Here is a 25,130-nt window from a genome sequence, read left to right on the forward strand (position 1 = left end):
CATTTTTATAAATAGAGCGTATAATAATAGAAGAATCGGCATTGGTCTAGTGTTTCTGAGACGTGTACGTGCATGCGTAATGGTAGTTTGGGCCCATTTAGGTTCTAGCAAGGTTTTCATTGGCCATCAGCTTTGCGTTTGCTCACAGGATAGTTGGCTACAACCTCTCTATGCAGAGCTCTGCCAGTGCTCTCAGCCATCTCTTCTTAGGAGTTTCATGTGGCAGAGACTGAAAGAAATCTGATTAAGTATGTATGTATTTACTTTGCTGACAGCAGGATGGGCTTACAGCACAACCTGACTTTTCTGGACCCTTAATATCCCTTCTAATCTCCCCTGTGTATTGGTGGGAAGTGTTCTCACAACATGGCTGTACATTTGTTGATTTTTCTTCTGGGCTCTTTTACTAATGCTAAGTTTTATCTTCTAGAGGAATAAAAGAGTATGAGGAAAAGAACCACATACGATACAAAACTTTAGGTTTAGAGTCAACCTGCAGTGTGTCTTGAACGTGTTTTGACAATGGGTGTAACTTACCTTTTTAATGGGTGCCTGACAGATTTTTTTTTTCTTTTTAATGTTCTCTAGAGCTAGCTAAGTGGACACATGCAATACAGTACTGTTTCCCAATACAAGCAGGAAGAAGCAGACTATTTAAGGCTGACAGTCCTTCAAATAAAAATTTCCTCCTCAGCTTTTCTCATGCCCTGATATGAATGGGTTGAATGTACTCTGTGCCTTCCAAGAGAGCTAGTGTCATTTTCCTCAAATGGGTGAAAGATCAATTGACATTTAATTCATTGCATCACAGTGACAGCATGATGCATCTTTAGTCGAGATATTTGCTCACTGTAACAAATTTAATTCCAGGGAAAAGCTTTTAAAATACCAGTTGCCCCTCCTGTCTATGACCCAAAGAATTTTTGGGTCCCATCCCCACCCTCAGTATTTCTTTACCACCATTGTATCCTAGCTTCATGTGCTCTGGTCCTCTTGATAAAGGGTTAGATCCTGTTCTTCTAGTTCTACTTCCTCTGTGAAGTTACCACAGAAAAAGTTCCTTTTTTTCACTGTGTTGTTATTATTGTGGCCTGCTTTATTTGATCAATTTTCTCTCAGAATCTCTCCTTTGGCTTTTGCTTCAGGCACTTTCAAAAGAAACAGTCATAATACCCCTTCATTTACAGTAGTGGTCTTAACCTTGAGTATGGACTATTTTCAGAATCCTCAAGGGTCCTATTTTCTTCTTCTGTAGAAGACTGCTTATGAAAGAGGGGGTCATACAGAATAAAAAACTGGAACTGCTGTACTTAAGTTTTCCTTTATTAAGCATCCATTGGTGTTAATTTTTCATCTATTCCCTAGCAAAGAGGCTATGAAATACAAAATCCTTACTTGCATTGATCTGTCCTGCTACAGAAGACTGAAAGAAAATTCTGTTCTTGTAGATCATTCTTAACTGTTGAAGCTATGTGTTCAAGTTGCCTACTGTATTTAAAACTTTTGTGTTGGAAATTAGGGTGTCATGCTGATTGACAGCATGGCTAATTTACTAAAACCAAGGGGTTACTAGAATTTCAAAAGCTCAGAGCCATTGACACTGGCAAAGTACTTAATAACTCTAGGCAAATGGCTTTCAACCTTTCAACTTTTTTTCACCTAAACAATTTCAAATGGACGTGTGGATGCCCCTTTGAATTTATCAAGTGGGTATTCACATAATTTTGGTTAATCATAGTCATCTTTTGTGGAGCTGTTAGACATAGTCTCCAGACTACAGGTTGAAAACCACTGCTGTAGCTTAATTTTGTATTTATGCATTTACATCCTTTTTTTTCTCTCTTTTTAAAATCAAATACTAAAGCTGAAATGAAATGATAAACCAGTTTTGTCATTTTATCATAGCTTTAGAATGTGTTGCCAGGCCTCCCTACTGTAGGAGATCTCGGACTTAAAATTCTTAAAAATTCTGCGCAACAACATTTATCAGCCGTTTGAGAAGGAGGCACAGCTGTTGTTTATTTCCCAGTTTACATACTTTGAGGATAGCTGTCAATCATCCCTACATCACTGAGTGATAAAGCTTGTTTTTTGATGAGAGGATGATGAGAGGATAGGAAGATGAGCAAAAGCTTAGTCATTCTAGTCTAGAAAAAATAGAGTTGACAAATTCTGTTAGACAGAAAACAAAAACCTACTACCCACAGACCAACAAAAAAAGATTCCTGCATTCGTTCTTAAGAAACAATATTTCTTTAGCTGCTAAGAAAGACAAAGGGGCTAAGTTCCTTGTAGGGATGCTGCCGTTGGACTATGCTCAGAGGTTCGATCTCTTATCAGCTTCCAGCTGGTATGTCACACTAGTTTCCTTATCATTTAACTCTGCTGACTGTAAGCGAGGACGGCAGATGAGGTTCTTTGGGTAAATGTGATATATTTTATTAGCCCAATTAAACAGCTGGAAAAATGGTTTGTTTGTTTTTTTGCAAGCTTTTGGGCACAAACACCCTTCTTCAGGCATAGGGAGAGTGCCTTCTTCCTCATCTTTACTTTGCTGTGCCTGATAGCAGTGAGCTTAGAATAAAGGATCCAAATTTTCAATGCATGAAAAAAATCAGAAAATAGGCAAAAAGGGACTGGAAGGCTGTCTTGTATACCAGAAAGAAAAAAATAAAATTTAAAAAAAATGCACACAAATTGTAAATAAATAAATAAAGATAAGATAGTTTTTCTAAGTGTCAGAAACCCCCATCTTTCTCGGAGGTGAAAGCCTTTCTTTTCATGTGTGAAGTTTTCACTTTAAACTTGGGTGGTTCATTCACATTTTATTGAACTGTAATATGGCATCTTCCTTTCCTTCCCCCTTCTCACCACCAAGAATAAAAAGGACGGGAGATATAAAATGTTTCTGAAAATTACAGGAAATGTCTGTTCCTTCAGCAGTATTGCCAGGGAATTTCCAAACGTGCTTAATGTTTATAGCCAAACTGCTCAGGCAGTCTGTAGTCATGAGTAGTTCCTATTCTAAAAGCACTTCATTTCCTTCCAGTAAAGTATGTTGAAATTACTAAGTGTGTGTGTCTGGTTTCTATTCTGGCCTTCAGCTGAGGGAATTCTGTCTAATGATAAAATGGGGGAGGGGGTACAGGGATTCAGTGTTTTCTCTCTCTTCCTCCATCTTATTTTCTCCCCTTGGCTTCCATGAACTCAGAGTCTATTCCTAAACATCCCTTTTTACAGATGGGAAGAATGTTAATGATTTAGTTAGATTTTTGTGAGGGCTTTGAAAGCCATGAATGAAAGGGACTCTGTATGGGCAGAGTGGCATTTCAGAATTATAAGGCGTTCATAGAATTGCTCCAGGAGTGCGGGAAGAGGGGTTGCTTTAATTGGAGAGCTGCTCTAACTAAAGCACCTGGAGTGTCACATGTATCAGTGTCCCCACACTGAAAAATGATGGCTCGTTGAACAAGCTGTAGTTGAAGCACCCCCACTGCACGGAGTTGCTGATGCATGTGATGCTGGAGTCTGCTGGAGCACAATAATGAACATGTTCCAGCAAACTCAATTTAATCGAGTCTGCTCTGACATGCTGTAATTACAGCACATCGGAGCAGCCTTGATGCATGTGTATAAGCACCCATGATGGTTATCTGAAGGGGATGAAGCTGCCTAAAAGGAACTAAAGACTAAGTACAATGTACCATAGCAAAAAGCAGCCTGGTAACAGTGCTGTAACTATTTAAAAGTCCAGTGACCTTCTTGTAGGCAAAACCAGAACTGTTTTTAAGCAGTAGAACCAATTTTGTCTTAATAAGCCATTTCCAGGCAAACATAACAAGGGACCAGACTGAACAAAGGTGGCACAGATTTCTGACAGAAATGAGAGGAAGCTTTGTTGGTTTGTAGGAAGGGCAGGGGAGAGGTTTAAAGGCTTAATTTTGCAGTCTTGTGAAGATGCAAGCTGACAGTGTTCCTAGTAGGCCTTCCAAGGGTGAAAATAGAAGTAAGGTCTCCCTAGCAAAAGCCTTTGTCTTGGCATCCTAGACATGTAGGAGTCCATTTGAAGTACCTGTGAAGCGTGAGAGAAAATATGATAACTTTTCCTGGGACAACGCTGTATAGTTCTGCAAGTTGATTTGAAGCTCCATTCAAGTTGTCAGTCATTCCAGGGACAAGCCTGGCAGGCTGTGTGCTCTACCTGGGCACTTAATGGCAGAGATCAATGCAGCTTGGAAAGGTTTGTGTGTAAAGGGCTGTGCTGCTCCTCTTCTGTCCCAGGGCCTGCCTCAAATAAGGCATCTGTTTACAGCCTAAATCAGTCATTCTCAACCATGGTGCCAGGGCAGCCTTGGGTGCTGCCAGATCCTTTAAACAGTACTATGATGTATGAAGTGACAAACAAGTGCAGGCTCAGGCTTGTCCCTGCCTGGACAATTCTCTGTTCCCCCCGGTGCCCTCCCCACCTTCACTGCCCAGCCCCTCTTCAATGAGGTAGACACTATAATATATACATTTGTTTTGAAATTGGGTACCAGAAAAGTCATGGAGGCGTGCCTTGATTCCAGAAAGCTACTGGCCTCAAGCATCCAAAGAGAGGTGCTTCTCTTTGGGTGCTTCCCTTTCCATCCTTGGTCTAGAATTCAGGACTGCTTCTGTGAACAGGGATTTACATCCGACTAAGGTAGGAGTAAACTGAGCACTTTGCAAATAATATGCTTTTTTATTTACCTGCACAATGTTTATGGGTGCAAAATATCCACTTAACACCTCTCCCATCTCTTTGTTGCTCTCTGTTGGATGCATGCATGCAAAATTTGCAAAGCCTTTATCTAGTTATCGCAAAGGTACAGAAGCCATTTGTGCAGATCCTTTTGGTGTAATATGGCATTGGTTTAGAGTCTCTGCAGTGTTACTCAGGGTGAACTCTACCCTCTTCCATGATGTCTCCTGGCTTTGTTTTGGGATGTGTTCTGTGGTTGAAAGCCACTCCTGAACTTCATAAGGTGATACTTAGCTGTGGTTTATGTTATGCTGATGAAGTAAAGCTGTCAACTCATAGTGATGGTTTGGGTTGGTTTAGCTTCCCAGGAAATACTGTGTCTGGAGTTAGCATTAATGTTTTTTTTCCCACTTTATTATGTAAAGATTAATGTAAGTTTCACTTGCAGGAACTGCCAGTTGCTAAAGATAACATAGATGCTTTAAACGTTGACTATATGAAAATTGTTGGTTCAATGCAGTTTCCAATATTGGACTAAATTTATGATGTGATGGAAGTAGAAACAAAGTGTTTTGTGCTTTAACCTTTGTCCATTCTAAAATCACCTGCAGCCAAAAGCCTGTCAGTTAAGTATATTTAAAGACACTAAACATGCACCTCCTAAGGTTGCTCTTTTTTGGTAAATGTTTATATGCTATGCATTTGTATAGGTCTGAATTAAAGATTGGCTTTCCTGTAGGAAAGCCAATCAAGCCATACTTCAGAAGCAGGTTTTGCTTTAATATCCAAAGTTTCACGTAAGTTTCAAGCTTAAGATGTGGTGTGTTTTTCATCTAGAGACTAGCAATCACATTAAACCCCCCCTGATCCCCTTTGTACCTTTCTTTCTGACCCATTTTGCTTTAAATAAAAACCACGTTTTTAATCTATTATAGGTGATGTTTGGTTTAGGTAGATTTAGTGTAGAAAGTAAATGCGGCGTTTGGTTTATTTCTAACTTTTTTTTTTCTAATTTTGTTTAGGTAGTTCCCCTTTGCTGGCACCTGTGTGTGTGGATCATCCTCTCATCTAGCCCATGCTTCTTAGATCTGGGTGAGCAGACTGTTTGTTTGTTTTTTGTCAGTAACAAAATCCTGATAATTGAAATATTATGGATTGTAACAGTGCCAGGTACAAGGGAATTAGCACGTTAGTTCCACTGAAGTCTAGAATAAGGTAGAATTCTGAAATTCTTTATGTTGGATGAGTAACCTCTTAGAAATATATTAACTGATTGTCCACTGTTCCAGGAAAGAAGCAGCTAAGAACGTGTTTTTTCTAGCTTTTGGTGTAAGTATGGATTAGGTAGGTAAAGTGTTGCTGCAGATGGTAGCCAACAGTGTTGCTCAACATACAATAGAGAAAAGTATTTATCTGAAAACCATTTATTGCTTGCATGGGTGGGGGAGGCCAAGAAATAACCTGGGTGTGAGCTGCTGAACATTTGAGTGATGTAAGAGTAACAACATGTTTGAGCATTTCCCATGACTTCATATTGTAACAATCTAATTCATCTGCTTATAATAAACATTGTAAGCCTCCCTGTTTCCTTCCAAGTGTCAAACAGATTGATTCCTCAATAAGTGCAAGCGATAATCTGCTATGGCACGCTGAATTGATATCGCTGTACTAGGAGGAGATGCAATAACACCACGTGTGTATATTGAACAGGTTACCAACGTGTATGCTGCCTTTGGCTGAAAAATGTGACCTGATTATCTTATTTCAAATACCATTATTTGTATAGTGAGCAATATCTTGCTGTTGCTTGAAAGGAAACTCCACCCATCTTGCTTAGCCCAGCTCTCTGCTGGAGGCAACAAGCTCTTTGGTGCAAAAAATCAACTGAACAATATATCTGGAAAGTAAAAGGCAAGACCTTGAAAAATACAGACTAATAAGATTACTGGTTTGTTAGGTGCTTAGGTGTTTGTTTACATCTTTTAAGGCCTAAAATACCTTTAGTTCTCTTACTGGAGAGGAGGATAGTTGCCTAACATGTGAGACTTTAAACTCAGTTTCCAGTAAACACAAGAAACAGAAACTGAAAAGAGAACTATTAAAATGTTTCTGTTCTGCCTTTGATACAGATTTAGAAATCTGGGCGAGAACTATAGTGACAATTGATGTAATGCTCTAGAATAGAGTCATTTTTCAGCAGTAGTTTCAGGAATACAGACCATAATTAAAAAATGGACACTGGGAACAGAAATTTACACACAAACCGGTGTAAGTGATCAGAAACTGGTTCAAGTCTGTAACACAACAGAAGCTCAGTGCACATAAACTGCTTTCAAAATGCCCCAAACTGGTTTATGATAAATCTGAATGGATGTAGATCAGACTAAACTGATTTAGGTTAAATAGGTGTACTGAACTTCTGTCCCAGATCCCCTCCAGCTTCAAGTTAACACAGTCCCCTAGCATCCCACGATGCTTTGCAAGTCTCTCCCCCTTACATCGCGCCTCCCCCCCCCCCGCTTGGCAGGGTGGGCGAGCTAGCTTTGGCCCAAGCTGTCTGCTGCAGCAGAGCAGGAAGGTGTGCTCTACCACCACCTGGCTTCTGGCCTGGGCCACTGCAGACTTGTGGCTGTATTGCTGGAAGCAAAAGTGACTGTCTGGTCACTTTCTTATTGGTTCACTCTGCACAGCTTATATGAACCTGCAAAGACTGAATTGATTCAGCCTCGGGGTTTTTGACTGTTTGTACTTAACCTTGAAGTATGTTTTGTACCTTGTTCATGCAAAATGGGTACATCTCCATTTGAGCTTTCAAACAGCTGGGGAGAGTGAAATTGGTCTAGTTTTTGATGAACTGCAAGTTCAGTGCACTGTCAGAAAAGTGTATGCAATGCATGCTTGCTTTTGTTGTGAATAATTATTCTATGTAAAAGTAAGCCAGAATTCATGCAGTTTATGGTACAATAGGGCAAAAACCTGCCTACGGGCATGCTCTGGGCTGACTTAAGTAATGTGTCCACAGAGGTGGAACTGCAGACTAGGAGGCCTAAAAAACACGAGCTGGAAATTGTTAATAAACTTGGTCTTCTAGCTCACTGGGTATGGCATGGCTAGATATGAGTGGGGGCTGGGAGGGATAGAGAACCATGTTTTGTTAGCATAAATTATGACCATGACACAGACTTCCAGTTTCATTGTAGTGGTGGTCTCTGGAGTGAACAGACTTGCCCTGTTGGTGTTAACTTCCCTATAATTCATGCCCCTATCTCACATGTACTTTTTCCCACCAACTGGCAAGTCCGTGGTAGGTCTAGCCAGGCACTATTTGTTGAATTGCAGCAGATTTCCCATACCTTGGATAATAGTAAGTTGTTTGTCGTCAACACTTCTGCATTTTCAGATGTCCAAGAATGTATCTGTTTTTCTTCAGTTCTTTAGTACCATCATTTGGTTGAAACCTTGTCAGTTCAATTAATATTTGCTGTGTACATAGGTCAGTACTGTAGGCATATTATACACTGAAATAGTAAATAAAATAATGCTGACTTACCTAGCAAAACTAAGCAAGCTAGGAGACCCAGGTTCAATTTACTTACATTTTTCCCTTGGCTAGAAATGTCATAAACTCTAGAAATTTGTTGTAGCCTTTATCAGAAACACTGTCTTTCCTTGTGTTAATAAATCAGCAGAATTGGAAGGAATCCCATTGGTCCACCTTGGCAGAAATAGCAATAATAGTTTCAATTAGAGGAGACTGAGGTCCTTAATGGTTGGGCACATGTGTTTGTGGTGTGAGGGGAGGCAGGAATGGAGGGCAATAAACTTCAAATCTTGGACCTAAGAACCTTCCGAGAAAGTAATTGAAGTAGAAATGAAGTGGCTGATTTCAATGAAAAAACTGTTTTGATTTGATTTCGGTTCCCAAATCTACATGACCTAAATTCTTCTTCTGTCTTGTGAATCCAGGCCAAATAGAGAATGAGGCATGGGTTCTCTAGAAGAAAAAAATGTGACCTGTAGGTAACAACTATACCATAATGCACAGGGGAACTAAAATAAGCTTCATGTGTATGAATTTGTTTTGATTACAAATGTAAATTTGGGGGAGGAGGGGAGAAGGGGGACACACCATGAAGTGGGATTGAAACATACAGGGGCAGGTATATGATACAGCCATTTTAAACTCCGTGCATAACTAACTTCCAAAATTAGCTGTCCTTAAAATATTTAGAAGCTAAGAAACAATATTGTATGGCCAGGTTTGTCTGCAGTGATTGGAAAAACTCACAGATAACTGCACAATCCCATGGATGATTTCATGTAATATCCTCATAATTGAATGACGTTTCACAATCCCAACACTATTTTCAGTACCTGTGAACATCCTGGTGACTGAGGTTTTGATGATGTTTCCTGGTCCAGAGGTCAGCAACATAATAGCTTATTTATGGCAAGGCAGCCAAGTTGCATCCTGTGGTAACACCCAGTCAAGTTGCTGCATTCCTTTAAAGCATAAATCACAACTTTGAGCTGCGCAGAAAAATAACATTTATGTTTTGTGGAAAAATTGAGGGTTTGACTCTTTAAGTCCCTAGTGAAGAGTGAAATGGAAGGAGAAGCCCTTTGTTATCTTTTAAGAAAAGCATGTGATTTCTCAGACTGCCACTGACTCCATCATAAATACGGCCCAGTGATTTGGGCTACCACCTGGGACATGGGAGACCCAGTTCAAGCTCCTGATTCAGAATAGGGGCTTCAGTCTGGTTTTCCCCATCCCATTAGGCCAAGCCTACTGGGCTACTATCTATTCTGGGATATTTCTCTTGTGTATGTTCTGACCAAGTATTCTGAGATGCTTAAGAACTATCAAAGTGTATTTGCTTGGAACAACATTTTGATTCCCCCCCCCCACCCCCAATTAATCCACCCTTGCTGCAGTCTTTTAAAGTTCACTACTGGTGAGTCACCTCCCTATTGCATGTTATGCCAAGGGCAGAATGAACACCTACCTGGAAATTGGTAGATTGTTTTGTTACCACAAGTCACTAAAAGGACCCAAACTGTTCACCCAGTGCTTGTTAAAGGTGGCTTTTATGTAGTTATACAAATATGGGATTTTTAAGGTCTTTACAGAGAAACTTAGTGATTGTAGTTGGTTGGGTTTTTTTTTGCTGAGAAGGGGTTAAGTGAATTAGTGAGAAGGAAGAAAGTGTTAAGTCTATGAAGTGTCCTACCTTTAATTGGCACTCATTTTCTTTCTGAACCAGTGACATGTAATGGTATGTGCCATTTTAAACATTCATATTTTAATCAATTAAGCTAATGACGCTTTCTCATCTGCACAGTTTGTCTTGTCTTATTTTGTTTCTCAGTGTTTTACCCATCCAAGCATTCTGCCTAGCTCAGGGGTTCCCAATCTGTGGTACGTGTATGCAGCTTGTCAGTGGTACATGTTAACAGATTTATTATAATTACTTTTATGACAAAAATTTGCTGGTGGTACTTAAGGTTGGACTGAAAAAATTGTTGGTGGTACTTAAGGTTGTATCATTTTAAATTGGTGGTGTGCAATCTGTCAGAGTTTGGGAACTGCTGCCCTAGCTCATTTAAGGGCTAATGCCAAGCCCATTGTAGCCAGTGGAAAGGCTCCTAATATTTTTCCAGGTTCTGAATCAGGCTTTAAGCCTTGTCAGGCAGTGGGAAATCCAAATTTTGAGTAAGGCATGTTAAGGGGGGGAAAAAAGAAGAAACCCCCACGAGTGTGGGATTTTCTTTTATCTGTGTTTGGTTTTAGAAAGTAAGCACAATTTAATGAGCACAGTTTAATGAGCTCCATCCATGGGTTTTTTTTGGTTTTTATTTATTTATTTATTTTTGCACTTTCATAACAAGACTGGGGGGGGATGCCATAACTCCCCTCCCCACAATTCCCCATCCCGTTAGATCTCTTCCTGCTCTTGTTTATAAAAGCACCTTACAGCAACCTTTCTATGGAGGAAAAACAGTTGTCCGTCAGTGTATAGGCAAGGTTTAGCTAGTTCCTCAAGTTTTGCTATAGCAATTTTCCCACTACTTTGCACTCCAAAACAATATGTATTCCACTAGGTCTGAATACACTGAAAAGCAACAGTGGCATCTTGCCAGAAAGCAGTGGGGTACTGGCAAATAGATGAACAGAATTTTATTAATCCAGCAACAGCTTATGTAAAAGTCTGGTATTTTTCTTGTGCTGGTAAATGTAACTGTGTTCTCTCAAGAGCATGAAACAACTATTTTTTTTTTTTCTAAGTCGTTTTTTAAAAGTGTACCTTCTTTTCCCCCCCCCTTCTGCCCCAGAATTGATCTTGGATTTATGTGTTTGTGTGTGTTTGAATAATTTTGTATTTGTCTCCCAATGAGTAGAATACTCACTGCTGTGGGATTTCTCAGGGCTAACAAGAAGTGGCCTGTTGCCAAAATAGAAGCCTTGTACACACCGATTTATGAATCGGTTTGAATTTATGACCTTATTGAATTTTTTTTTCTTACTCCTGTCCTTATTCTGCAAGGTGTTGAAGTGTTTTCTATAAGGTTCAGTGCTCCGTCAACTCCACTTGCCATCAGTGCAAATTAAAAGCACTGGCCCAACTGGGACCTGTTTTAATGCTTGGAGAATAATGTATGTGCCACTGCAGTCCCTGTTTTTTTTTTTTTTTTTGGCTGAGAAGTCTGCAAATAAACCCTTGCCCTGCTTGGATCTCGGTACAGGATTGGGGCCTTAAGCTGTGTATTTAACCCAAAGGATATTTCCACACCTGATGCAGAGTGCGAAGGATATGTGTGCAGCGGGGAGGGGGAAGAGGGGTTGCATGAGTCTTGGCTCACCCTGGAGACTCAAAGATCTGGCAGTGGTGGCAGCAACTGCTGCTGCTGCGGCATAAGGGTACAGTATCTTGACTAGGACAGCCAACCACATAGGGACTCAGCAGCTGTGCTGGGCTTGGGCTCTTGCTATAGCACACATGCTTGTGGAATAAGCTCCCTGGGGGGCACTGTTCTAGTCCCCCCTCTAAATCTGCGCTTGGGCCTGGTGCCCTCCTTGCCCACCCACAGTTACACTACTGAGCCCTGTAACGAATAGCTATAGAAAGAAATCAAGGAAGATTTTTTTTTTTAACCAAATATTAAAGATTGTGTGTGTTCAGACTGCTTCTAATGAGGCTTTACTCCAAATATTTGTGCAAGAATGAATGCTTTGGAGTTCATGGAGAAATTCAGATGTTCAATTTGTGCCCTCCGCTAAAAAGAGGTATCTGGCTATTTACAGTAGGTCTTTGTCTCTGTGCATGTGTAAGGGGATGGTTACTTTTATTTCATTCTCTTCCTTTTCAAATACAGTAAAATCTATTTAATTTGTCGCTCCAAGGGGTTATGTAATAATGAATAACTATCTGTGAGTAACTATTAATCAGTAGTTAGTCTTTTCATTGGTTGTGAGATGAATTAGTCATTCATGAAAGATTTGTTATTATTTCACTATATTTTGGTTGGCATATTTTAAATACAGAAAGAATGACTGTTGACATTTTAATATAAAGGGAAACAATACGCTCTATTGTGAGCAGGCAGATAAATTCAGAGTGCTCACTATATAAGAATCGTATGATTACAGAAGAGTCAAATAATGAAAGATTTCTGCTTTTCACTCTTATCTGTACCCACTGCAAAAATAAAGGGTAGGTCAGCCAAATGGAACAGTTGATTGTCTGTCTTGCAAAGTCCAAAAGAGTTGGAGTGTCTAATACTTTCTGAGCATCAGGTAACTTGACATTTGCCATGAGAGACATCTGGCTCTCTTCATCAGTCATCACTAACTTCATTGTCATGGTTGCTATAATTTCTTCTGGTTTGCATTGCTGCAACCATATCCTCATCGGATTATTGTTCTGTCACTCAGATGCATTAAAAAATTAAGATTATCTTGTGTAAGACTTGAACGCCAGATGCCTAAACCCTGAAGATGTGCATATTTCATCTGAGTCCATCCTAATGTTGGTGTCTGGTGTTTGAGGAATTGCAGATGACAATTAATCTTGTGGCATCCACAATGAGCAAGTTCCTCTGTGGGACCCAGAAAGAAAGGCTAAATGACCTGCTCATGGTCCCATAGGATGTCATTGGCAGGGCAGGAAATGGCAGCCAAGTCTCCCTCGTTTGCCATTGAGCCATCCTTTTTGTTAGCCTAATGCTATGAATACAAGCTAATGCTAGCTGACATGCAGATGATTGGCTGGGGTTGCACTTTGTTACTGAGGGATATTTCACAATTTTACTGACCTAAAACAGTTCCTCAAATAACAGGAACATTAGACTGTAAACCCAAACGCAAGCTACAGAATGCAGTTGCTTGTTGGGCAGGCTTTGTTGTGCTGATTAAGGCATATTATGTTCATTTTGCAGCACTGTTCATTCCTTATGGGTGAGTTGCAGTGAACTCTGAATATATGTTCTAGGTATTCCAGAAGCAGTGTAATTTGAGAGAGATTGGAAAGTCACTACTCAGGTAGGGCAGTAATGGGTGGACAAGTTGAATCGCTGCAACTAAAATGTTCACTACTTGGCCATTTAAATGTGTTCCGAGCAAAGCAATTTGGGTTCGTTCGGTCTCTAGTCTTGGTTTTGGCCTAATTTGCTCCAAAAAGGTGTTTAGCTTGCACGTATGCTATCTGTAGTGTCCCTCTCAGGCAGGTGCTCCTGTTCCTTGAGAAGAAAAGGTGCTTGATGTGATAATTTTCTACAGGGCAGACATGGACCAGTTCATCAATGCATAGGGCATATCCTGAAAATGGCATTCTCTTCTTGTCTCCTCCTTCAACCATATTCTCCAACCAGAAAAGTAGATAATTTATGAAGAGTGGACAACTACAAATGCACTCTAATGGGATATTATTAACCTTTTTATTGTACCAGTTTTAGAATTTGAAGTGTCTAAGTTTACAAAAAGTTTCACGTTTCTCTAACAAAATCATACTCCTTTTATTTAAATGTAGTAACATGCTACAGCACATCCAATTAAGTTTTCCACTGAAAACGAACACTGTGACTTAAGGCAATATCTCTTCATTATATTCTGTTACAAGGTCTCGTGAAGAGATTATGTCAGTGGCAACAAAAGTTTGCAATTAAGACTGGTTACATTTGCCTGAATAAAAGATGATAATAGTACAGGCAAGATTGTTGGAATAGACAGAGACAGCACTTCCATAATAATACCCCAAAGCTGTTTGGAAGGTGATGTTTCAGATGTATATTAATTTAAAGATGTAATAGTCCCACGGAGCATAAGAGTGAACTGATCATGTTCTTAAATGCTGTGTACTACTCACCCTTACAGTCCCCACCGTTGTTGTTTTTCCTCCCTCCCCCCCCCCCACTTTCCTGTAGGCACTTAGTCCAGTACAAATCTGGTGGTCTGGAGCAAAGGTAAAGAATGATGTAATGCAGTGGCAGCCCGAAAGCATCTTTTGTTTGAATTGTGAAATGGCTACTCCATAGTCATCTCCTGATGAATCAGAAGTGAGAGGCTGCTTTGTGAAATGAGTCCTTTGTAACGGCACATCAACTGCAAGCAGAAGGAGACATTCATTTGGAGGGCTCTTTCTGAATATGGGTTTAACTTTTCTTTTGCCAGTCACTACCAGCATGACCTCATACACTTCCAGTACAATGGAGTGGCTAAGCCTTTGAGTACACAGCCATTACATCATCGCTGCAAATTAGAGGGAGGTGGTAAGAGGCCTTATTGTTGTCATGGCCGATGAGATGATCAGGACTCAACTTATTCTTGCCGAGAGGTTGGTGGCTTTGCTAGAAAGTGGCACAGAACAATTGCTTCTGATTGATAGCCGACCCTTTGTGGAATACAACACATCCCACATCTTGGATGCCATCAATATCAACTGCTCCAAGCTTATGAAGCGGAGGCTGCAGCAGGACAAAGTGCTGATTACAGAGCTAATTCAACACTCGGCAAAACACAAGGTAAGGGTTCTTCTTGCTTTTGCTTTACTTAAGGCTGGGGGGAAATAAGAGGTTTCAATCAATTTTTTTTAAACCACTGTGTGGCACAGTGAGTAATAATGAATATATTCAGTTTTTGAGGACTTTGTTTACTTCCAAGTGGCCACAGTAAATATTGGAGGGGAACTTCTTCAAATAATTGATTTACTATTTTCCCATTTATCTATTAATGATGCATAGTATGTTTTAACAGTTTAGGATTATTCCAGTAAAAAAGTCATGTATTTTCTTTTCCTTTTAAAGGCTGTAGTCAGTTTTGCATTAGATGATCTTTTATGCCTATCTAATTCAGATACAAAGATGTTCAAAGTTTAACTTGCAAAATTGCAGCAAATACTAATGTAAGAGAGATGAACACAGACATCCAGTTGCTTAACATGAGTGGTTTTAGCAAAAGATGGAGGACGACTGCATTCTGTAATGTCAAGCCTTTTTAGTAAGGTGTCCCAGAGTAGGAGGGATTGCTTAGTCAAGGGTTGTTCTTTTTATAAAGGTTTCATGTTCCAATACGGAAGAAAATCGCTTATCTACAAAAAAAAAAAATCCCCACACCTTCTGGTTAGTGTGCTTTAGATAAGAAAAAAAAATCATTGTTAATAATGAAAATTTTAGAGTTATGATACTTGGGGAATATAACTAAGTCTAGTTTTAAAATGGAGCTCTGTATGGATATTGTTTATAAGGTGTGTCGGTGCTTGTTTCTACTATTTTGGGTGGCAGTGAAAATCTAGACATAAGAATTCTTTTGTTGTCTGTTGGTTTGAAGTTTTATATGGGGTTTAGTTTGGGAAAAGTTTTCAAAAAATGTTCAATATGAAGAGGGTTTTTTTTTTTTGTAGATGGCTATTTTTATCTTTATTTTTTTTATAAGGCCTTTGGCAGTTTGCAGTCTCTTCTACTGTTTGGGGCACAAGGACGGGGGGAAGAAACTAAAATTTGTTTTTTGCATTCAAAAGTAAAATCTGAATTTTTCAGGCACTATAGACTTTCTTTTTTTCCTTAAGTGACCTAAAAATATGAATCAGTGATTATCATACAGCAGGCTTCAACCCTGGGCAGGTATTTGATTTACATATGCATGAAAGGAAGGTTTGGTCAGGCATTTTAATAAGTGTAAAAAATACCAGGTGGTTTCTGTATAAACTGTACGTAGAATCCAGAGATTTGGGCTACTGTAAAGTAAGCATAGAACTTCTAAATGTGATTTTTATATTTATTTTCATAGTGGGGTCCCCAGGGCTGGATTATGACATGCTTGGGCCCTAAACTATGTCAAGTTTAAACGGTCCCATAGCATTACCAAATCTGACACTTCCCCTGCTGCTTCAGGACCTGCTGCTGCTCCCCTTCCCCGCCCCACTCCACCAGCCCGGAAGTGGCGGGGGAAGCTTGCACGTGCCTGCCGCCGCCTCCATTAAGAACCCCCCGCCACTGCTCGGCATGCGGGTGGCTTTCTGGGACTGGCTGCCACTACCTCCCCATCCCTCCCCAGCTCTGTGACCGGCTGTAGTGCCAGTTTAAAAAAATTTGGCATTTTCAAATTTCTGGCACGTGTTAGGTCCCGAGCATGCTGGATTTATGAGGTTTTGCTGTTTTGTTTTTAGAAGCCCCTCATAATGTGAGGCCTTAAGCTATAGCTTACTTAGCTTGTGCCTAAATCCGGCACTGGTGGTCCCTTTCCCTCCCACCCCCATCTTTTCTGTCATCTGATCTCCACTTATTTGTGTTTCAGATTGAAGTTGATGGCAAACAAGAGGTGGTGGTGTATGACCAAAGTTCAAAGGATGTCGCCTCACTTTCATCTGACTGCTTTCTTACTGTGTTGCTGGGGAAACTGGAGAAGACTTTCAGTTCTGTAAACCTGCTTTCAGGTATGATGCAAAAATATCATGTGAGAATGGGGAAGAAAAGAGTGTGCAACTGATATAAAATACATACGTGTGCACACTCACTTCTGCAGCAACTTCAGTGTAACACTTGAGTTCTGTATTCACTTTTTTTACTATTGAGTGCTCTGTGAGTACATGTGTACAACGTATCTGAGCATCACTGAAAAGCTAAAGGACCTGACTTGAGGCTCTTCCGACCGGTATAGCTGTGTAAATGAAAACTCAGCCCTAGATCATCCCTCCTTTTTCCCTCTACCCCTCACCCCCTTCCCCTTAACCACCTCCAACAGCTTAACATCCTTGAACCTGAAGCAGCATAAAGAATGCAGTTACCTGCTTTTTCAAGCTTTGTAATGAGGTGGGTCCTGTATATTCCATTCTTGTTATCCTCATCTCCTCAACTGAAAGAGAAGAGTTTGTAGGTGAAGGTTTGGAAGATTGTGGGCAGGAAGAAAGGACCACAGAAATCTCCCCTCTTCAAAACACAGGAAGAGAACAAAGAAAGCCAAAACGGTGCTTTTGTCAACTGACACAAGTATTGGAGGGGATAGATATACAGAAGAGAGAGAGGGTTAAAGTGATGTAGGAGAAGCAATGGAATGAAGTATGTGGTGGGGCAGGAAAGGGGAAGGTGTTCTAAATAAATTGCGTGCGAGGTTTTTCAGTTACTTCATCCAGTGGCAGTAGGGAATCTAATTTGGTTGCCAAAAAAAACAGAGAGAATTTTTTCCCCCATGTCCATTTGAAAGTTGGTGTGTGGGGATCAGCTGAAGTATGGGAATTGGAGATGGATTGTCCTGTTGCTCTGGATGCAGTGAAAAGTTTCTTCAGTTCTTGAGGCAAAATTAAAAGTGTAAAGGCAAAATCCTGCTCTCAAACAAGTGCTTTTTAGCTTTGGTGGAAGCTGTACCAATATATACAGAAGAGAATTTTTAAGCATGGTATGTGCAGAGGCAACCTGAGCAGGGTGCGGAGCCTGGGGCAAATCAGCCCACGAGGGGCCCCAGCCTCTGCCCTGGAGAAGCTGCTGCCAATGGGTGGGGGTAGTGAGCAGCTGGACGTGGAGCCACCACTCCACCTGGCTCCACGCTGCCACTGCTCTGCTTGGCTCCGTGGGGCCCCCCAAGTGCAGGGCCCAGGGGCATCCCCCAGTTTGCCCCCCCTCCCCCCCACTATGTGGACACTGCTAACAATTCTTACACTCCTCCAAATGTGCCCCCTCCCTCCTCCTGCCTTGGCTGTTTTGTTAACAATAATGCTTCTGGGCTGTAGGACCATAAACTAAAGTTTAGTAGTTCTTGTATATGGAACACACAAGAAGCAGGGACAGCCTGAAGACAGTCTGAGTTCCCTGGAGAGTGTTGAAATATAGGGCCAATAATTTATTAAAATCAAAACTGTATTTTTTTGTTGTTGTTTTTGAAAATGGACCCATACAGAAATACTTCACGTGGCCTCATGAAATCCCCTTTTACTGATCAAATATTGCAAATGTCTAACTTTTTTTCAACTGGCTGCCTGAGGGCTTTCAATAACAACCTAGGGATTGGGCTGAAGCCCTGGAGAGGCAGGTGAGGGAACTCCCGTCAGAGGTTACCACTCTGTCCAAATTCGCAGGTGATACCAAATTACGGGGTAAAGTTAACACACTAGAGGGTAGGGAACGAATCCAGGTGGATTTGGACAAGTTGGAAAAGTGAGTGGAACAGAATAGGATGCAGTACAACAAGGACAATTGCAAGGTGCTGCACTTAAGGGGAGAGAATCGACAGCACATTTACAGGTTGGGGGAGGACCTTCTCAGCAGCACAACAGTGGAACGGGATCTCGGAGTCATTGCTGACACCAAAATGAACATGAGTCATGAATGTGACTAAGCAATCAGTAAAGCTAACTGCACGTTATCATGCATTAGCAGGTGCATGACTAACAGGTCCTGGGAGGTGATACTTCCCCTCCGTGACACTGGTCAGGTCGCAGTTGGAGTACTGCATCTAGTTTTGGGCGCCGCACTTCAAGAGGATATGGACAACCTCAAGAGGGTTCAGAGGAGGTCCACACATATGATTAGGGGCCTGCAGGCAAAGCCCTATGAGGAGAGATTGAGTGCCCTGGATCTCTTCAGCCTCTGCAAGAGAAGCCTGAGAAGTGATGTTGTTGCTGCCTACAAACTCAATGGGAGGGAAGGGGGGAGCAGCAAGGAATAGGAGATGCTCTGTTTACCATGGCACCCCTCAGAATAACTAGGAACAATGGCCACAGACTGGTGGAGTACAGATTTAAGTTAGACATCAGGAAGAACTTCTTCATAGTAAGGCTTGCCAGAATCTGGAATGGGCTTCCTTTAATTGGCATGCTCCAGCAGCCTTGGCATCTCTTGTATTCAGCATCCCCACTCTTCAAAATGGAGGTGGGGGTGTTAAAAGTACCCTCCACCACCACCATTTTGAAGCACAGTACACTGAATACATGAGACGCTCCAAGCACTTTAGAGCACCCCTCCTCGCCCCCAGACTGTGTGTAAAAAGCACCTTATGTGAGCAGGGCAAAAATCACTTGTTGGCCATGTTTATGTTAGGAAGAAGGGTTTGGCTCTAGCATGTGTTTTAATTATTTCTTCAAACTAAAATGTGCTGCTAAGTACTAACACATGCCAGCTGGGCAGGATAAACCTAGGCTTCTTCCCATCAGCATAGTGGGGGGGAACATAGATGGGACAACTTTATAGCCTTAGCTAGGTAGGTAGGGGTAATCTTTGTGGTGGCAAAAACAAATGCCATCTATAGAAATACAATAGATTTAAGAAATGGGAAGCTTACAATGTGGAGCAGTTATCCTAATCTGCTATTTCAGGAAAGATTGCACAGGTAAGATGAGCTGTTTATCCATTTAAATATACACTTACTTTTTATTCATGCTGTGCTGCAGTGTTTCTACTCCCATATTCAATTTTTCTCTGTTTTTTAATTCTGACATTAGAAATATGTTGCACAGTCTATGCAGATTTTCTTCTTAGTTCCTTTAAAAAAGGTATGTGTTTTACACAAGTGACAGACAAAGCTATAGATATCATGTGGGAAAACATAATCTTGGGAATGTTGCTTTTCCTGCTCTGGAATATGGAGTAGTTTTAAGTATGAGCCTCTAGGGATGAAAAATGTGCCTCTCTTTTCTTTTCTTTTTTTTTTTGCCTGGCAACTTAGTGCAACATTTTACTTTACTTTTAGAAGTAAAAAATCCTTTCTGTAGCTTTCCTGATGCCCTGCACTATCAAAGCTTGGATAAAATTTGTTATCTTAGCAAGCTGATAACCTCCTTGTAAAATGTTTATGGGCTGTAATGAATGAGCTCAGGGGTCAATGCACTGTGCAGAAAGAAAAAAACTTTGGACTTCGATTTTTCTCTAAGCCACTGTAGATGGTTTAAATAACAGTGACCTTAAATAAACATGTTTGGGGAAAGAAAAGCTTCACCCCCCCCCCCCCAACCCCCTGCTGAGATGATATTATAAAGAGTAATTATCACTATTCTGGAAGTCCTGGGTCTGATCTACCCTTGCTGCATTGCTCCTTTTCTCTGTTTTAAACTGTCTGTTAAGCAGGGGTGGGCAGTTATTTTGGCTGGAGGGCCATTTAACTAGCTTTTTGTGAGCTGTCAAGTGCTGAACACACAATCTTTCAGAAGATACCATTTTAACAAATTAAAGCTAAAAAACAAATCGTATACTAAAAATCAAGCCTCTATTACATATTTAAATTTTATTTAAAAATATTTTTTTTTCTCCTGATTTTTGTTTTTTGAGTAGCATATATGGAGGCGATTGTATAAGTACAAAATAAAGTCTTACTTTTTTGTGGGGGGAGTTGTGTGGAGGGCATATGGCAGGGTATGTCAGTGTGAGTATATATGGGGGGGGGGAGGGGAGCAGAGTGGGTGGAAGATGTCCGGAAGCTGGAGCCGGAGCCCTGTGTGCTAGGGCAGGAGCCTCCCAGCTGCAGCTCCTTTTCCCCCCTCCCCCACCTTGCTTGGCTGGGCACTTGCTGCCTGGCATGCATTCCTTCCCAGCTTTCCCACATTACCTGCTGCTCAGAGCAGCATAGGAGGAGGAGCCACTGGAGACGGGGAAGCAAGCAGTCCCTGGGCGGCTGTGGTGGCAGCCTTACTAGGAAGCTGTGCATGCTGGCTGAATTGGTACTATCTGGGCACCTGCTATCTGGGCATAGGGTGGGTGGAAGCATGGTGACTTGGGCTGCCCTGGGCAGGAGTGGGCAGGGCTCAGCCCCATGCAGAGTGCTGTAGGGGCAGCCACAAGCCAGATGCAATCAATTGGTGGGTGTGCCCGCCCATAGGCTGGATCCAATCAGTTGGTGGGCCAGATCTGGCCCGCAGGCCATATTTTACCCACCCCTGCTGTAAAGGTACACAACTTTGAAGCTTGTGTTTTGTTTGTTTTGTTTTTTCCACTAAGGTTACATATGTAAAACTCCTTTTAAAGGGCCCCTATCAATTAGTGTGAGCTCTTAATTTGACTTTATAAAGCTACTTATAATCTGGTGGGGACATGTTCTCTGGCCTTTAAATATCTCTTTTGTCTCTCTGAATTTACTACTCTGCCCGTGATATTGAAATTAGTCTTTTAGGGTTTAAATCTATTCCCATTCTCAGTGGCACAGCTCCCACTAAGTTAAATAGAAAAAGAAAATAATAAATAAAGGAATGCAGGCTGATCATCCTGTCCCTCCATGTTGAGAAGGTATCACAGAGCACTTTTCCTTGGCTATTGTACAGGTGTTGACTTCTGCTCTGCAGGAACAGTTAGCTGAAGAGCACTGCTGTCATCTTCAGTAACACTAAAGTATTAAACAAAACAGTAAACAAAAAGAGTTGTGATTAAATTTTCAGCTCTGTTGGGCCCAAAGCTACATACTGTGTTTCATTTGGGAGCTTTCCAAGGTCCCCGCTTGGTTGACTTGTTCCTGCAGTGTTAAGTACATATGTCCTTGTGCTAATTCAGATTGTGCCTCTAGTAAAAGCGACACAGGTTTTTGGTTTTATTTTGAGTGCTGCATCGGAGTCCTTGCAGGTATTTCAGGATAGAGAGGAAGAGTTGGGTTAAACAGATACATATATATTTTTCCCTTATTTTCCAAACCTCCCATGCCTTGGAAACTTAGTGTGATTATGGAAGTATTGCACTGTATGCATCACAGAATCTAAAGCGAGAGTTCTTTGTTCTCAGATACATATGGAATCCTAATGCATATATAAAAAGGATTTAAGTTTTCAACTCTGGAACACAGAAGTAGTGCCATTTATTTCACTGGGTGGAACACTTTTGCTTATGGAAAAAAAAAAGTAGAAAGATTGGGACCCATTTAGCTAGTAAATTACAAGGGCCACTTGTACTCTTTCAGTCAATCGCTGACTTGTCACTTGGACCTTATGTCTGTAAGACCCACTTCTGTAGTCATCCTGTAAAGAAAATGACCAATATAGAAAATTTGCATATATCAAAAATGAATGTAATATATCTAAACCCTTGTTTTGGAAGAACATTTAAGACTGTAGTCTGCATTATGTCGAAAGCACAGCTCTCCCCTACAATGTGAAGAAGTTTAAAAAAATCAAGGCCTTAGTGAATTAAATTGTACGCTCAAATTAAGGCTCAAGCTCTCCAGAGTGTCTCCTCATTTTTGTGCCTTGGCTCTTGAGGTATAAAATGTGGATGCCTCCATGTATCCCCTTTTACAAAAGGCATAATTTGAATTAGTAGGAAATTATATACTTAAACATCTAATGAAGATAAATTGGTTGGATAAGATTATCAAGGAGAAGCATGCAAATAAATATAGTAATCTGATATTCAGTGAAGTGCTCTGCTTGTGTGCCACAAATGATGTGTGGGGCTACACACTGAATGAAGCAAGGTCCCATTGAAAAAACAGCATATGCACAAGGAAGACAAATTTAAGGATTGTACAAATATTTTTTTCCTGGAAATTCTTTACCATTTTTTGATTGCAAGCTTAATCCTAAAATAGGTTTCAGAATTTTTAACATGGATGAAAGAATATATTATTTTCATGTTCCAGTTTTCAGAAATAGCCAAAGTGTTTATTCTTCAAACTTTTCAAAAAGTCAATTGGAGACCTGATAGCCCAAATAGGAAAATTTAATCTTGGGATGGTTGAATTTTGGCAAAGATTCATATAACTAAAAGTGTTTTTTTTTTTTTAAAAGGGAGTGTTGGGCAAGCCTTAGCTAGATACTTTGCTCCCTCAACCACCTATAATTCGGTTATTAACACAATTGGATTGTGTTAGCATCAGTAAGTTCCCTTCTCAAGGTCTGAGAATTATTGAAGTAAAATGGCTTGTGAGGTGTGTGTTCTGTACTGTAGCTTGCATGTGATAACTATTCTCTTATTTCTTACCTGGTCCCAACCTCAGTAGAAAAACGGGGGGAACTTTCAGATTTAATTTTATCTGTACAGGAAAAGCTGAAGAGGAGCTAAAAGCCAGTAGCTTCTTTTTCATCACCAAATTTGTCACCAAGGCCACTCTGCCCACCGATGGCAATTTTTTTTTGTCAATGGCACTTACTCTTGTTCAGAGCAGAAATGGATGTCAGAGCTCCCATTGTTGTCCTTCTTGGTATTGCTGCACCAACAATATTGCAAGAACAGGGAAATATTGAGAAAAGCCTTCAGATAAATGCAGCCTGACAATGAAGTGAATGGGACCACTCATGAAGTCAGAAGACCAAACTCGGAGGGGGTGCAAGAAGAGTTTTTGAAAGGGCACATTTGGCAGGTGTCTGCCCATTTAAGAGGCACCATGAGCTAGATGCCTACTTGCTGGTCTTAATGTTTGCTCCTTTTTGTCTTCATTGTCAGTTCCAATATTTACTTGCTTTGAGAATCAGCCCCCCAAAAGTTTGACTTGAAAGCAGAATTAATGATCAACCTTAATGTCCTCATGAAAATGGAGTGTACCACCCTTAGGGTAAGATTCTAGAAGAGGTAGTCTATATATGATGTATCAGTTATTGTAATCCATCTTGAGTTTTGATAGATGTTTACAAGGAATAAGTCTCTAGTAGGGTTTTTCTAAGATAGCTGTGTACAGAGACTAAGGAAAGAGAGTTTCATCATCATGGTGCATAATTTTTGATATTGTACCATTTTGCATATTGGCTTCTGTTCCATCCAGGAGAACACAAAACACCAGCAGACTCTCCCTATGCCTGAAGAAGGATGTTTGCATCCAAAACCTTGCAAAGAACTATTTTTCCGACTATTTACTTGGTCTGATAAAAGATACCACATTTGCCCAGAGAACCTTGTCTGCCTATGTGCGGAGACCAACATGGCTACAACCAACACCCTTGATACTGTACCTGTTGTTAGAAGTACAAATAAGTCTCTGAAATGGGAATATAAAAGCATATATATTGACTGTTCACTATCTTATTTTAATATAATGATACTCTTAACCATAAGATTCATGCAAAGTAGGGGCAAGCTTTTTATCTTTCTTACTAATCCCCTCTGTCCTTTTGAGAGAGCAAACTTTGACAAGTGCCGAGGTGGCCACGTAACTTCTAAAATCCAAGCATAGCCAGTTAGCCTGGATTTAATTTGGACATGTCCAAATGGTTGCTTTAATTGACTAAATTGTGGTTTAAGAGAGACTTATTTAAAGGCCAACAAGGCAGTTATGTCCAACATTCATATTCTATTTTTCTCTTTCTCTCTCTTTCTGTCAGAGATATTTGCCAGTTCCTGCCTTCCCTTTCGTTGCCTTTGTTTGCTTAACCTACCTGTTAATCTTGTTTCAAATTAAGATTGTAAACTCTTTCGGGCAAGGAAATTCTCCTCTTACAAAGTCTGTAGAACACACAGCACAGCAGGGGCTATGATTCTGCTTGGGGGCTTTCTAAGCACTGATGTTATAAAAATATAACCTAACAGATTTTTTTTTTTTAACTTGCTTTAAGAATGCTCAGCAAACTTGGTGTAAAGGGGTGGAACTGGAAAGTGCAGGGGAAAAAATGTTTGCTGAAATGGCAGTGTTCCTAACTGAGCTCTGCTGCGTGAACTTATGTAATGGAAAATGGCAAGCATCCCTGTTTAGCTGAACTGGAATGCATGAATTGTAACGATCTGTGTAGATCTGCAGCTCATTTAAACAAAGGGGAAACATAGACTTATAAAAGCTCAGGCAGGAGAGTTTTTACAATATTTTTCTTTTTCTTTCTAGTGGGGGAAGGAAATCTCGATAGCTTTAGACAATACAGAGGTAAAAGTTTTTGAATTGGAACTGTGTCTTAAAGGTGCCGCTTAAGCCACAAAACTAGCCAGTATCTAATCCTGTTTGAACCTAAGTAAAAGTCTCTGAACTGAAGATTCTATGTACTTAGTGCCTTTTATGTTAACAGTTTTATTTAATTTTTGCGGG

General features: G+C 40.6%; 1 protein-coding gene across 1 annotated transcript in view; it reads left to right on the forward strand.

The window, feature by feature from the left end:
- Positions 1-5,749: 5,749 nt before the first annotated feature.
- DUSP16 (dual specificity phosphatase 16) overlaps positions 5,750-25,130 on the forward strand; it is a 47,602-nt gene continuing 28,221 nt past the window's right edge. Inside the window, exons 1-3 of the mRNA XM_019544258.1 lie at positions 5,750-5,815; positions 14,147-14,743; positions 16,515-16,653. Coding sequence (XP_019399803.1) covers positions 14,513-14,743; positions 16,515-16,653 — 370 coding nt within the window. The 5' untranslated portion in view covers positions 5,750-5,815; positions 14,147-14,512. The remainder of the gene's footprint in view (positions 5,816-14,146; positions 14,744-16,514; positions 16,654-25,130) is intronic.

This window comes from Crocodylus porosus, unplaced genomic scaffold (genome assembly GCF_001723895.1).
Source record: "Crocodylus porosus isolate Cpor-Errol unplaced genomic scaffold, CroPor_comp1, whole genome shotgun sequence".
Lineage (NCBI taxonomy): Eukaryota > Metazoa > Chordata > Crocodylia > Crocodylidae > Crocodylus > Crocodylus porosus.